Below are 12,675 nucleotides of genomic sequence, written 5' to 3' on the forward strand. Positions count from 1 at the left end.
TTCCGCACATTCACCACCCTCCAAGCCAAAAATCGAATCCTAACACCCTTGTTAACCACACTCTTGCACATTTGTGCCTGTGCAGCTCAATGGAAGTGGCGTGTGTCGGCCATGGTACTAAATCAACCGAAGAAAGAGCGTAGTAAGTTCAATCCTAGTCGCCGACTAGAAGAACTTTTTTATATGGGCTTTTTCAATTGAAGGTCAGTTAGCCGATCTCATACGGAGGTATCACGGTTTTTTTCTCTCGGAAACTCCCGCGTACAGACAAATCGGCCTTCAGAACGCACGCAATTTACAGAAAAAACTGTTGTTGGTGATGATGGGTGGTACCACTACCATCAAAGCATGGTAGTAGTGTCGTAGTAGGAGAATTCTATTAGCTAGTTTTTGGAGTCCACAGACGAAAACTTTTTCCGCATAGGAAACATTCCACAGACTTGCAACAATCTTAGTAACTCGCATCTGGATTCTCTCAACCGTTTCTTCATCACCAAGAAATCCTAGCAACTGACCAGATCTGTAAGCAGTAGTCCAGGTATGGTCTTATTAATGCCTTATAAAGTGTAACAATCATTTCCCTATCCCTGCTTATCAGTATGATCTTCAACAACCATGTAAGTCGAGGTGATGTTTGGGAAACATTTGCAATATGCCCTCTAAACTTAAGTTTTCTGTCTACAGAACCCCCCCCCCCAAGTCCCTTGTCTCGTCAACTTCTTGCAATTCAGTTCCATTAATATATTACATAGCGTCTGCGCGGTTAGCCTAGTGGCTATGCACTTTGCAACCATATGCCTAGGAAAGGAGTGTCCTAGGTTCGATTCCCGTCGACGACGTGAGGAGGTTATGGGTCTTTCTCAGCCATAACCTCCTCACGTCGCTTAGACGTGGATAGCAGGGTTTTTCATCCCGCAAGCAGGTAAACCGGCCCCGTGTGCACACACAGGCTACAGTCATAGGATACAGTACTTAATCCCTCATTAGGTGGCCTCAACCAAGGGGGCAGTCGAGGAACGGGGGAACCCCACACGAATAAAATTAAAAGTAAAAAGCATGTGATCTCATCCTTCCGAAGTGCATCACCGCCAGCCTATTTAAGTCACCCTGCAAAATATCTACATCATTTTCATGCACTATCGCTCTTCCAAATTTTGCATCATCAGCAAACAAGTGGATGTTTCCTTTCAAATTATTTTCAATATCATTAATGTACAAATTAAACAACAGAGGACCAACTACCGTGCCCTAAGGTACACCACTAGTCACCTGCCTTCTAATAAACTCAGCTCCTCCATAAATTACTCGTTATCATCAGCCACGCTTTAAATGATCAGAATTAACTTACAGTTTATGGTACAGGAGTCTAAAACTTTGTTTGGTCCAAAACTATGCTAAAAAGGTATTAAAATACCCTTAATTTATAACCAAAATAAATGGTACAATATTTTAATGCTCCAGAACAGCCAAGTGAAAAGTACCTGTCTAGCCCGTTATTTATTTATTTATTATTTTATTTATTTTTATTTATGTATTTATTATTTTATTTATTTTTATTTATGTATTTATTATTTTATTTTATTTACATTTATATTTATATTTTTTCCCATATTGTTACATAGTCACTTGATGAGCCTACGTAGCTCAGTCAGTATCGACAATACCCTTTGATTGGCAAGGACCTGAGTTCGAATCTTGTCCGGGAGATGCGAAGAATGGAAGGATTTTTCATTTTTCAGAACACAAAACGGCCAGAACACACGCAATTTAAGACTTAGTAGAGATCGCAGATATGATTAACCTCCCTATAATAAGCAGTAATTAAGTTTCAAATAAGCCAAGTTACTTGACTGTGCAGGCTTTCGATTCTAACACGAAAATGATAGAATGGACTGGTAATAATAAGTTATTAATATTGTTAATAATAATAAGCTATTATTGTATTGTTAGGGAAGAACAAGAAACTCTATAAGTCACAAGTGCGGGGTTTCAAATTAAGTGGACTAAGGACTTTGATGTGACAGGAGATTATAAGATCTATATAAAATGCTTTTTATGTTGAATAAAACGTTTTTAATAGTATCTTGTCTCAATGCCACGTAGTTAAATTTTATTCAGGTAAAAAATAAAGTCAATCTTAAGATTTATTGAAATAAAAAAAAAACCATAAGGGAAGACTCATACAAAATATGCGTAGTTACTACTTGTTATTCGTTTTTCAGAATTTCAACATACTGTTAAATATAAAAAATGCTGGAATATTAAGAATCGGTTTTTTTTTCTTTTTTTTTGGGGGGGGGGGTAAAAATAGTTGATTCTAATAACTGAATCATTACAAATAGGGTGTGTAGACTTCATTTTAATTCCCATTTTTTTAAATGCAAATGAACGGAAATGTTAAATTTTGATACGCTTTTTAATTATATAAATTGATTTATTATAACCACATACAGAATATGCTACAAGGTATATTATTGTAACATTTATTGCAACATTTACTGTAACATGACAATCATTTAAAAATAAAAATAATAAATAATAAGACTTTATTAATTAAGAACACGGTCCCACAAAATCCTCAAAAAGCTGACGAAGGCACGATGCGCAGCAGTGAACAAATTTCCACGTATATTTATATTTCAACTTTTCAATTATCAGAGTGGTAACGACAAAAGATATATGAAATTGGCCGTAATTTAGGAGCGGTACATCCCCGGAAATTCTCTGTGTGCTTGTTTCTCATGGTTGGCTACGAACATTTTCTCAAGTGAGTTATTTGTCAATGCGATATCACATATGGTCAGTACAATACATTCAGAGTTAGTTGTTATTGTGGGGATGTTTAATGGCGTGTGACATCACTTCCGTCAGTATACAGCTCAATGGTTTGTTTCCAACGCTTCATTTTCCACAGCACAGCCCAACCATATCTGTAACCCTTTGTACTCCTCAGAACAACTCGGTTATTTGATGTGGTGTGACGACCTGCCATCTAGCGGTTCGATGAGAAAATGTGGTCACCTTCGCTCCTTTCTCTCTCATTATCCCACTCTCTATTCACCTCCAACTACATGTGTATGTTGTCACGTGAATACAAGTTACCAGTTTTGTTCATGCGGTGACGTAGTTTCAACTCACCTGTTTGTGGTTACACCTACCGCCATTTTCCTTAAACGATAGAGGGAACCAAGCAAAGCATAATTTGTTCTGATCAGCACTGCTGACCATGGTGTCAGTATCATCTGATCGACGTCGTCAGAAATGGTACAGAAGACGACCGCTGCTTCGAAATGCATTCCTAACAGACTTACAGAACGGCAGCTATGTTGCATCAATCTATTCCCTGGTGAGTAATAGAGTCTAGGTACTGCTATATGATATCTAGGCCAACTTTCCGTAGCGGTATAAAATGCGCAAAATGTGTGTGTTGTACACTAAACTGTTGCCTAGGCGACTGGGAAAGAAAACAACAACTCGGGCAGTGGCCAAAATCATTCCGCATTTAGTAGTCTTTGAGGCCAAATATGCAAACTGCTCTGCAGAAAATCTAAATGACTAACTAATACTTCGAAATAATTCAATGTTGTCATAATGTCTACATGTATTATTTAATTATTAATTTATTATGATCAGTACTCCTTTATGCGTTTTAATATAAACAACATCCTCATTAGCTGACGCTGACGTCAAAAATAGTTTATCTTATAGTCCGAACTTAAAACTGAGAGATGAGAGTTACCCGTAGAAAAATAATAACAAACTTCATTATTATTATTATTATTATTATTATTATTATTATTATTATTATTATTATTATTATTATTATTATTATTTAAAGTGATTGAGAATGGAAATGAAACTGGGGAGTTTCGTTGAACACTCATGCTTACTCAACTGCGACCCATAACACAGTTTTAGTTTTATTTGTGTTTAAATCCCAATAATCTTTTGCGGTTTACATTTCTTGACTGTACCTTTCATAGCGGTCGCGTGAACCAAACGGTTAGTGACCTTGCCCCAACATCGTGCATAAATCCGGTTTTAATCTTAAGACAGCAGGTGAAGACGAAAGACGAGTATCCTGTTGCCCTAAGTTTTATTAGCCTTCTGCTAAACAATTAATAATCAAAATCTGCAATCTCGCACTAGTATGTAGTGCGAGATTGCAGATATTTTTAATGGCAGCTAGTGACGGAATTCCAGGTATAAATAAAATGATATCTTTATACAGTTTCCTCGGTTTTTCCTCTGTTATAATTTCCAGATTCACACACACACACACACACACACACACACACACACACACACACACACACACACATATATATATATATATATATATTCATGTATATATATACTGTATATATATATATATATATATATGTATATACATGATATATATATATATATATATATATACATGAATATTTTTTTCACAAATATTATTTTTAATACTGCAACAATCATAATATTCAAAAATTACTTTTGATACGTAAAATATAATATGTATTTAAGTACACAATTCTCTAATGCATACTGGAGTAAAACAGAACAGAACTATAATACTGGGTGCGTCCGTGCTAGCTTTTATAATAATAGCAGTTCTGTGGAGAATATACTTTCAACAAGACTTTTATTATATAGAATCTACATTGTAGATAGATACGAATGAACGAACAATCTGTTGCGTTACTCCAGCTTCAAAGCAGTCGTTTAACTAGTGGATATGGTCGTCTTATGCTGGATTAATTCGCAGCTCCAAAGCATCCAAATGTTCAATGTGAGGTTCACAGACCTCGTCATTGCTCTCATATCACTCTGTTGTGGGCCGAACAAAAACACCAGGAACCGTTTCGCTCAGTTATATAACACCACTCTTCGCTCTAAATTGTTCTCTGCTTCCAATCTTTAGAACGTCGCCATAGTATAACTATCTTGTGATCCATTTTTCTGAAAGTCACAGATTCAATAAATCTTCCTGTTCAATCGACTGTCTTTATTGGAAGTGCAAGAATGAACCAGCACGATGTTGTCAGTATGAGTCAATAAGCAACAGACTCTACTTGTCAGTAATATGGACCATGTTTTGTGTGTGAAGGCCCACATTATTCTCTGTTATCTTCTGAGTTACAATTACTACATAATATTTCCAGAAACTAATTATGAGTTTCAGATCTCATTGTAGTCTGCTAACAGGCATACCCGTAAAGTGGCATCCATAATAAATACAACGAATGTATCCAAATCTTATATAAGATTGCCTTCTTTCAATGCTCTGATCCTATATCTCAGGCCACTTTAATATGCTTCGTTCCTTATGTTCCACTTCATATCGCATGACCTCTAGTTTGCTTCATTACCGCGAGGATGGTGCCATCATATCACGCATATAGAAGGAACACATCCAAACAATGCTCTGGGTTGGAAAGATCCGGGTTCGAATCCCTTTTAGGAGAAAGCTTTGTAAATAACGGTAAGCAATCTGATTATTGGATGAGTGGAAATGGAAAGAACAGAGATGATATTCAAGAAATAAATAAATTAATACCAGTCATTATTAATTTGAAATTACTTGCCAAAGATATTGGCAGCAGTCAGCATGGTCCAAAGTAAGGACCGTACGCGATTCGAATCGAAGGCCATAATCAGTAATTTATCGTTATATAAATTCAAAGTGTACCTAGACACACTCTGAACTTTCCAAAGTTAACATCAGCCAATGGAAGCCCGCAAAGAAGGGGGGGGAGATAGAAATGATCGGGTAAGTGAAGGAAATTGACAGGGGTCACGAACCTAACACGGATTTTCATACTGTCGGGGCTTCAGATACAACATAGCTTTTAAGTGTGTCTGTTCATATGGGACTTCGTCTTCTATGTAGGAGTCGGCATTCCCCTCCCTACATGTCACCTGCAGGTACCCCATATGAAGCTCGAAAACACCGACAACATCGAAAAGGTGCTTTGTTCATTTCTGAACTCTGTAACCGAAACCAGGGAGCCCGTTCATTCATTGATTTTATGAAAGCAACGAGTCTTGTTGAGTTTTCGTTCTGAAGAATGAAAGGGGAAATTCTAAGTCTCTGTATTCTAATACTTCTATCAGTGATTCTAGCTCACTGCAGAAAAATACTTGCATCCGATAGAACTAGGCCTTTAAAACAGTTGTCGCAAAGTACGGTTACCTAGTTGCAAATGGAAGTTAAAACATTTCCTGGCAATTGACTTCAGTCTATCCATTATGCTAATCCTGTGTATTATGGAACACTGAGATCAAAGAAATCAGCTGGCGACTAACATTCTCAAACTGCTTCTTCCCCTACTTTTCAGCAAGTGATTGAAAAAAAAAAAAATAGTATGGAAGCGGCCTAGCTCATTGGAATGCCAAATTGGATTATGTACAGCTTTCCTTCAGTAGAAAATTAAACTATGTAACTATTTACGTAGTATCCAACTATTAACCTGAACCAATGTAGACGCTTTGAACTACAGATAATCGTTTCTGATTCTGCACAAGATAGCAAAGATTTCCATACCACCCTTCAGAGCATCATTTGGCACCTTGCATCTTGAGTGTTTCTGTGAGTTCCTTAGATGACATGGAACCTTACCATTTCAATCGACTTTTAATGCTGTCAAAGGTTGATTTTCAGTGCAACATCTTTTATAAATATCACAAACGGAGAGATCACTGATGTGGTACTTATGATAACACCTTTTTCTAAGTTCGTAAGTTCTTTATAACTTTGACAGTATACAGATATACAATCGCCTCTAGGATTATATCTGTTTGTCTTATATACATCTTAATTCACAGTCCATGTATAGCAGCCCACGTATGACAACAGGAAAAACTCATGATTTTCCTTCTAAAACAGGAAATGTTATGGTACTCATTCAGAACAGTATATATGAAATATATATTATACTGTATTATATTATATTATATTATATTATATTATATTATATTATATTATATTATATTATATTATATTATATTATATTATATTATATATATTATAATTATTATGGAAATATGGTCCTTTGGGAAAGAAATGGAAAAAGACTTGTGCCTCTGGGATGTAGTTCTAATAAGTTTTTCTTAACATGCTCTTAGAGAAGAATTGACTAATGTGATATCATAACAGGAAAACCAGAGAAGAAGACGATGAGGCTGACCAAGTAGGAAGGACACAGAACACCTGGATAGACAAACGTAACATCCAGACGCACAAGATAAGAATAAGTAGGAAACCACGACCACCACCTTCCGGGTCGCAGAGTGCATTTAAGAGGTTTTTATAATAATTTATTCCTGGATGAATTTTTGCAAAATCCTTTTGCAAAGTGTATTAAAATATTCCAGAAATGTTTATATCACCAAATTGTTATTGGTATTAGCCGCAGAAACTATAGCACTGAGGCCGTTGTTGTAATATATTTTCCGATTCATACGAAAAATAAAGAAAAGAAAGGATCTCGTTTAAGTATCTAATATTTTTTCAATCAAGGCTTGTGTGAAGATGGAGAAAGAATGTCAGATTCTAATGAGAATTTTTACACCTCTATTTACATTTAATGTGCAATGAAGATACTAACCCACCTGTGGTTTGCTTCGTTACAACAGTTAGGAAGCGTTTTCATTACTCAGCAGTAAAGATAACGACTAAGATTGTGAATGAGCTATGCCTTAGTGAAACACAGCAAGAACTGATTTGTAAGAATACTGAACGTCTTATTCAATGAAAAATATTTTTCAATGAAAGCCGGATTTCATCCATTAAATAACATTCTCTTCATCGCTAATTTTCGGTTAGCAGCAATGAAGGCACATTTATTTTTGGAAAGAAATCTCTACTATAAATACCAGATCAGTTCATCTGTTTCTTATATAGGCCTTCTTTAATTAATATAAAGGTTTTATGTGCTATTCTATTTATCTTTTGAGTACGTACAGATTTCATAGCTCCGATACTAAAACAATTAATATGATTAAATTAGTGATGGTTCTTGTTTGGATCTATTTGCTCTCAGAGAATAGAAAACAAGCAGAACATATCGTTATATACTACTTATTCAGTATATTACTTATTACTAAAATACTTCGATAGAGTTCTATCAACATTAAATATATTCGGTTCATTTCTGATAGGACTGATTTATTCCATAAAAATGATAAAATTGTTATTGGAAAGCTCTATTTCTTACATGTGTTTCATTACACATGTCGCCATATTTGTTTCTGAGAAAGTATTTCAAAATAAGGGTTATATCTATTTCAAAACTTGGATCAGATTTTCGTCCAGAATTTATTTTTCCAACAATGCAGAAACAAATAATGTAGCTTATACTTTATATATATATATATAGCAATCATATGCAGTGTTCATAGTTAATTCTTTGACTTCTCTCTACTTTTTTTATTATATATAGATTTTTTATTAGACGTCAACATGGTTGATTGGTTTCATCTCGTTTCATATGCATGAAAAAAATGTGTCAAACTTGTTTGTGCGACTGAAGAAACTTATTTCATTAAGATTTGGTTGCACGTCGGTGATATTCAACATCCTGAGCTATGAATATCTGAGGATTAATATCTTTATTAATGAGCTTTTAAACATTGAAGGGAAGAATTGAAACCATGTCCCTGTTTTAACCCGATATTTCTTTAAATTCATAATATAATATTTTCCTATATATATATGTTTCATTTGCTAATTTTAACTAATTATTATGTGATACGTGTTTTTCCATAGGTTGAAAGCATCTTCATGATGATATTGGTAATATTTGATATCTACTGTCTAGCGGAAGCACAACCTGCAACTACCCACTATCGTTATTATGGCATTAGCTTCCTGTTTGTGTATAGTGGAAACAAACACGGTAAGATATGTGTCCTGAAATTTTTAGAATGCTAAAAAGTATCCATTTAATTTTAGAAGACTTTCTTCATAACGCGCGCGCGTGTGTGTGTGTGTGTGTGTGTGTGTGTGTGTGTGTGTGTGTGTGTGTGTGTGTGTGTGTGTGTGTGTGTGTGTGTGTGTGTGTGTGTGTGTGTGTGTGTGTGTGTGTTACACGTACGTCGTTGGGTTCAAGATCAAAACACTTGAGACAAGGAGCTCTAGCAGGGAGAAGGATGCAGAGAAGGACTACAAAAAAATTAAGTACATAGCACTTACAATAGGAAATTCAGTTATTGGTTTCTGATTGGAAAAACTTATTTAAAAACTTAGTAATTAAATTAAAACTTTAATTAAAAATATCAGCTAATATTAAGAAGCCCTAAATGGACAGATGCAGACGAAGGTGAGCTCAAGAAAAATAGATGTTTGGGTTGCCTACATTATAAGATTTTGTTATAGGCAAATACGGGGATAAATTTCCACGGGGGGGGGGGGGAATTAGGAACGAGAACAATTGAAACACAAGTGCCTAAACCATAAAGATCTATTATAAACATCGTTATGATGAGTGTGTGTGTGGGGGGGGGGAATAGGTCACGCACCAGAATTCCTGCATGAAAAAGATATATTGTTGGGGAGAGAGAGAGAGAGAGAGAGAGAAAAGAAGTTCTTCAAATGAAAGGGGTAAGTGAAAACAATTAAGCCAATTGTGAGTAGAGGGAATTTTATTACTGACAAATGTGAGCGGATAAAGGGGAAAGAATATCCTAGAAAAATTCTGTTATGAATATAGGCAACTGTTTTGGGGCCGGTGGAATTAAATCCTTGAAGGCAATGATTTTTTCTGTTATATCATCAGGTCATATATCGCTTGGTTATTAACTGGTATGTAAGCAGCCTTCCGAATTGATGAAATATAGATATTAATGAAACTTTTCATTACGCACATTGCTCCAGCTTTTCATATATTTATATATGTGTTTCATTTAGTCACGTGAACTTAACAGAAATGAGTTTTGAACATGAGAATCTTAACTGAAACCAATTCTATCACTTCGAGCAAATTTTCCTAATAGTTTCTGAAAGAAATTTTTCATTTGGATTGAACAGAAAGTCAATATTTTCTGAGAACTTGTGAGCATGAAACACTCCTGTTTTTTCTCATTTCGTTAACCTAATCCGTTCAGAACAAGTATTTCAGGTCATTTGAAATAGATCAGACCTGAAATTTGAGCATCTGTTCAAATTTCTACGCTATGCAATTTCTACCAAAATCTAAAACTATCACAATCACAGAATATCCATATGAAACTCGTTGTCTGGTTGGTGTATATGTCACTAAAAGTGGTCTGGATTTGATTTTTTTTTTACAGACAAAGACATCAAACCTAAATGTATTCAAACCGGTTATGTTGGTATTTATTTTGAGAGTTTTAAGGAAAACGACTTTAATAACCTCGGTTGACATAATTGAAGAAACACATTTCCATTTAAATGGCGCGTTCAAAAAAAAACCTGGATTAAGAAAAACCGAAGGGCGGCACCACGAAATGATTCCATGCATCTCCATTATCTTTTTATGTTATTTGGCCTTGTTCTTAGAAACCTGTTAAACGTTTCAGTGACTTCGCAGCACTAACGCGTGCTGCAGCTAGTTTTTTATGATGGATGAAGAGCGTATTTACCGTGGACCTTATAATATTGCGTACTTCCAATACAAGATCTCCTAACAATCACCTTAAAAAATCTCCTTTTGGTACTTTTAAATTTTTGATAAACTGCTTTTGTAATAATATTTTAAAGGACAATGCAATATACTTTTGTCATTAAAATTTTTTTTAAAAAATGTTATTTCTGTTATTTTTTAATTTTTATGCTCAGAATGGGAAAAAGAAAGGAAGATTAATTTAATAAAGTTAATTATTTCAGATTCAGAAGAAGTAGTAGTCCTTTAGCTGTTTTTTTAGTCTTAACTCTCTTTTAAAAAGAGCTTATGTGATTATTGGTAAAGAAAGGGTATTTGCGAGGATTAGACATTTTTCTTTATGCTATTGATTAGACAGCTTTATTCAGTTGATAATATAAATATATGTGAAAAGTGGCAAGTAAAAAAAAATACCTTTTTTTCCTCTTCGGTACAAAACGTTCATTGGGCGTTAGAATAAGAATATGGATATTTATCCTTCTAGGTTAAAATATTAGTCTTTTTAGATAAATTTCGACTGCCTTCTACAAAAAAGTAGCTTGCACTTACTTTTGTATTGCATTTTATGTTTTATTGTAAATGATCGAATTACAAGCGATTTATTCTAATTTTTCCGAGGGAATCGACAAATTTTCAAATAAGCAAGCAAAGGAACTACTTATACGTCTACGATAACCAAAGTATTGATCCCTTTAAAGGATTCATACAAAGAAAACCACTATAAAAAACTACTATTTACGAGGGGTGGTCTAAAAAGTTCTCGGCCTAACAATGAAAACACGAATTTATAGTTTCAAAATTATTTTTATTTTTCAACATATTCTCCCTTAAGACTAATTCATTTATTCCAGCGCCATTATCCCGTCCCTGTAGTGGTTCTCAGTAAGATCTGCAAAATACCCCCTCTACAGCTGTAATCACCTCTTGATTCGAAGAAAAACGCTGACCAGCGAGGAAGAGTTTTAGTTTGGGGAAGAGATAGAAGTCAGAGGGAGCTATATCTTGGGAATAGGGTGGATGTTCGAACAATTCATATTGGACATCCCTTAAATTTCTCATTGCCAAAACACCTTTGTGGGCATGTGCATTGTCCTGATGAAAGATGACTTTTTTTCTTCTGCAAACCGGGTCTTTTCTCACGAATTTTTTTCATCTAGTCTGGTTAAAAGATCGAAATAATGTTCCCCGGTTATTTTTTACCCTTTTCAAGATAATTAATAAACAAAATGCCTTTAGCATCCCAAAACACCGATGTCATGACCTTTCCTACTGATGGAACCAACTTTGCCTTCTTTGGCGCTGACCAACCAGCTTCTGTCCACTGTTTTGACTGCTGTTTTGATTCTGGTATGTAATAATGAATCCAAGTCTCATCCATAGTAATAAATCGACGCAGAAAATCAGTTTATTCTTGTTAAAACGCGCCAAGCACTGTTCAGAGATTTTCATATGAGAGTGCGTTTTTGATCTGCTGTGAGCAAGCGCGGCACTCATCTCGCGCAAAGCTTTTTCATTTGCAATTCTTCATGCAAAATATATCCTACACGTTCTTTTGAAATGCCTATAGTCTCAGAAATTTCACGCACTTTGACTCGTCGGTCATCCAATACCATATCGTGCACTTGATCAATGATTTCTGGCGTTGTACACTTTTTGGACGTCCTTCACGTGGATTATCTTCAAGGCTAGTACGGCCACGTTTAAACTCGGCAGCCGATTTCTTAATTGTCGAAAACGAAGGAGAAGAGAGCCCGTAAACCTTTTATGAACTTTGAATGAATTTAGTTTGGCGTTAAACCTTCTTTTACAAATAATTTTATAACTACACGATACTCAATTTTATCCATTTCAACGGATACGGACAATAGTTTTGCTTCAGACAACTGTATATAACAAACTACTTGATAGAATCACCTGGAATTTCACATGGATGCTTATGACAGATGTACCAACTTAGAAAAAAAAATATTGCCGATAGTGTTGAAATCTATGGTCTAAGCCTAGAACCTTTCAGACCACCCTCGTATAAGAATCTTCACGAGATTTAGATAAACGTGTAATT

General features: G+C 35.1%; 1 protein-coding gene across 1 annotated transcript in view; it reads left to right on the plus strand.

The window, feature by feature from the left end:
• Positions 1–3,102: 3,102 nt before the first annotated feature.
• The window catches only part of LOC150104700 (uncharacterized), a 43,403-nt gene continuing 33,830 nt past the window's right edge, over positions 3,103–12,675 (plus strand). Inside the window, exons 1-2 of the mRNA XM_090395885.1 lie at positions 3,103–3,346; positions 8,759–8,888. Of these exons, the coding sequence (XP_090252011.1) occupies positions 3,227–3,346; positions 8,759–8,888 (250 nt within the window). The 5' untranslated portion in view covers positions 3,103–3,226. The remainder of the gene's footprint in view (positions 3,347–8,758; positions 8,889–12,675) is intronic.

The sequence above is a fragment of the Typopeltis vanoorti genome, chromosome 7 (genome assembly GCF_054136105.1).
Source record: "Typopeltis vanoorti isolate ZY-2024b chromosome 7, IOZ_Tvanoo_1.0, whole genome shotgun sequence".
Lineage (NCBI taxonomy): Eukaryota > Metazoa > Arthropoda > Arachnida > Uropygi > Thelyphonidae > Typopeltis > Typopeltis vanoorti.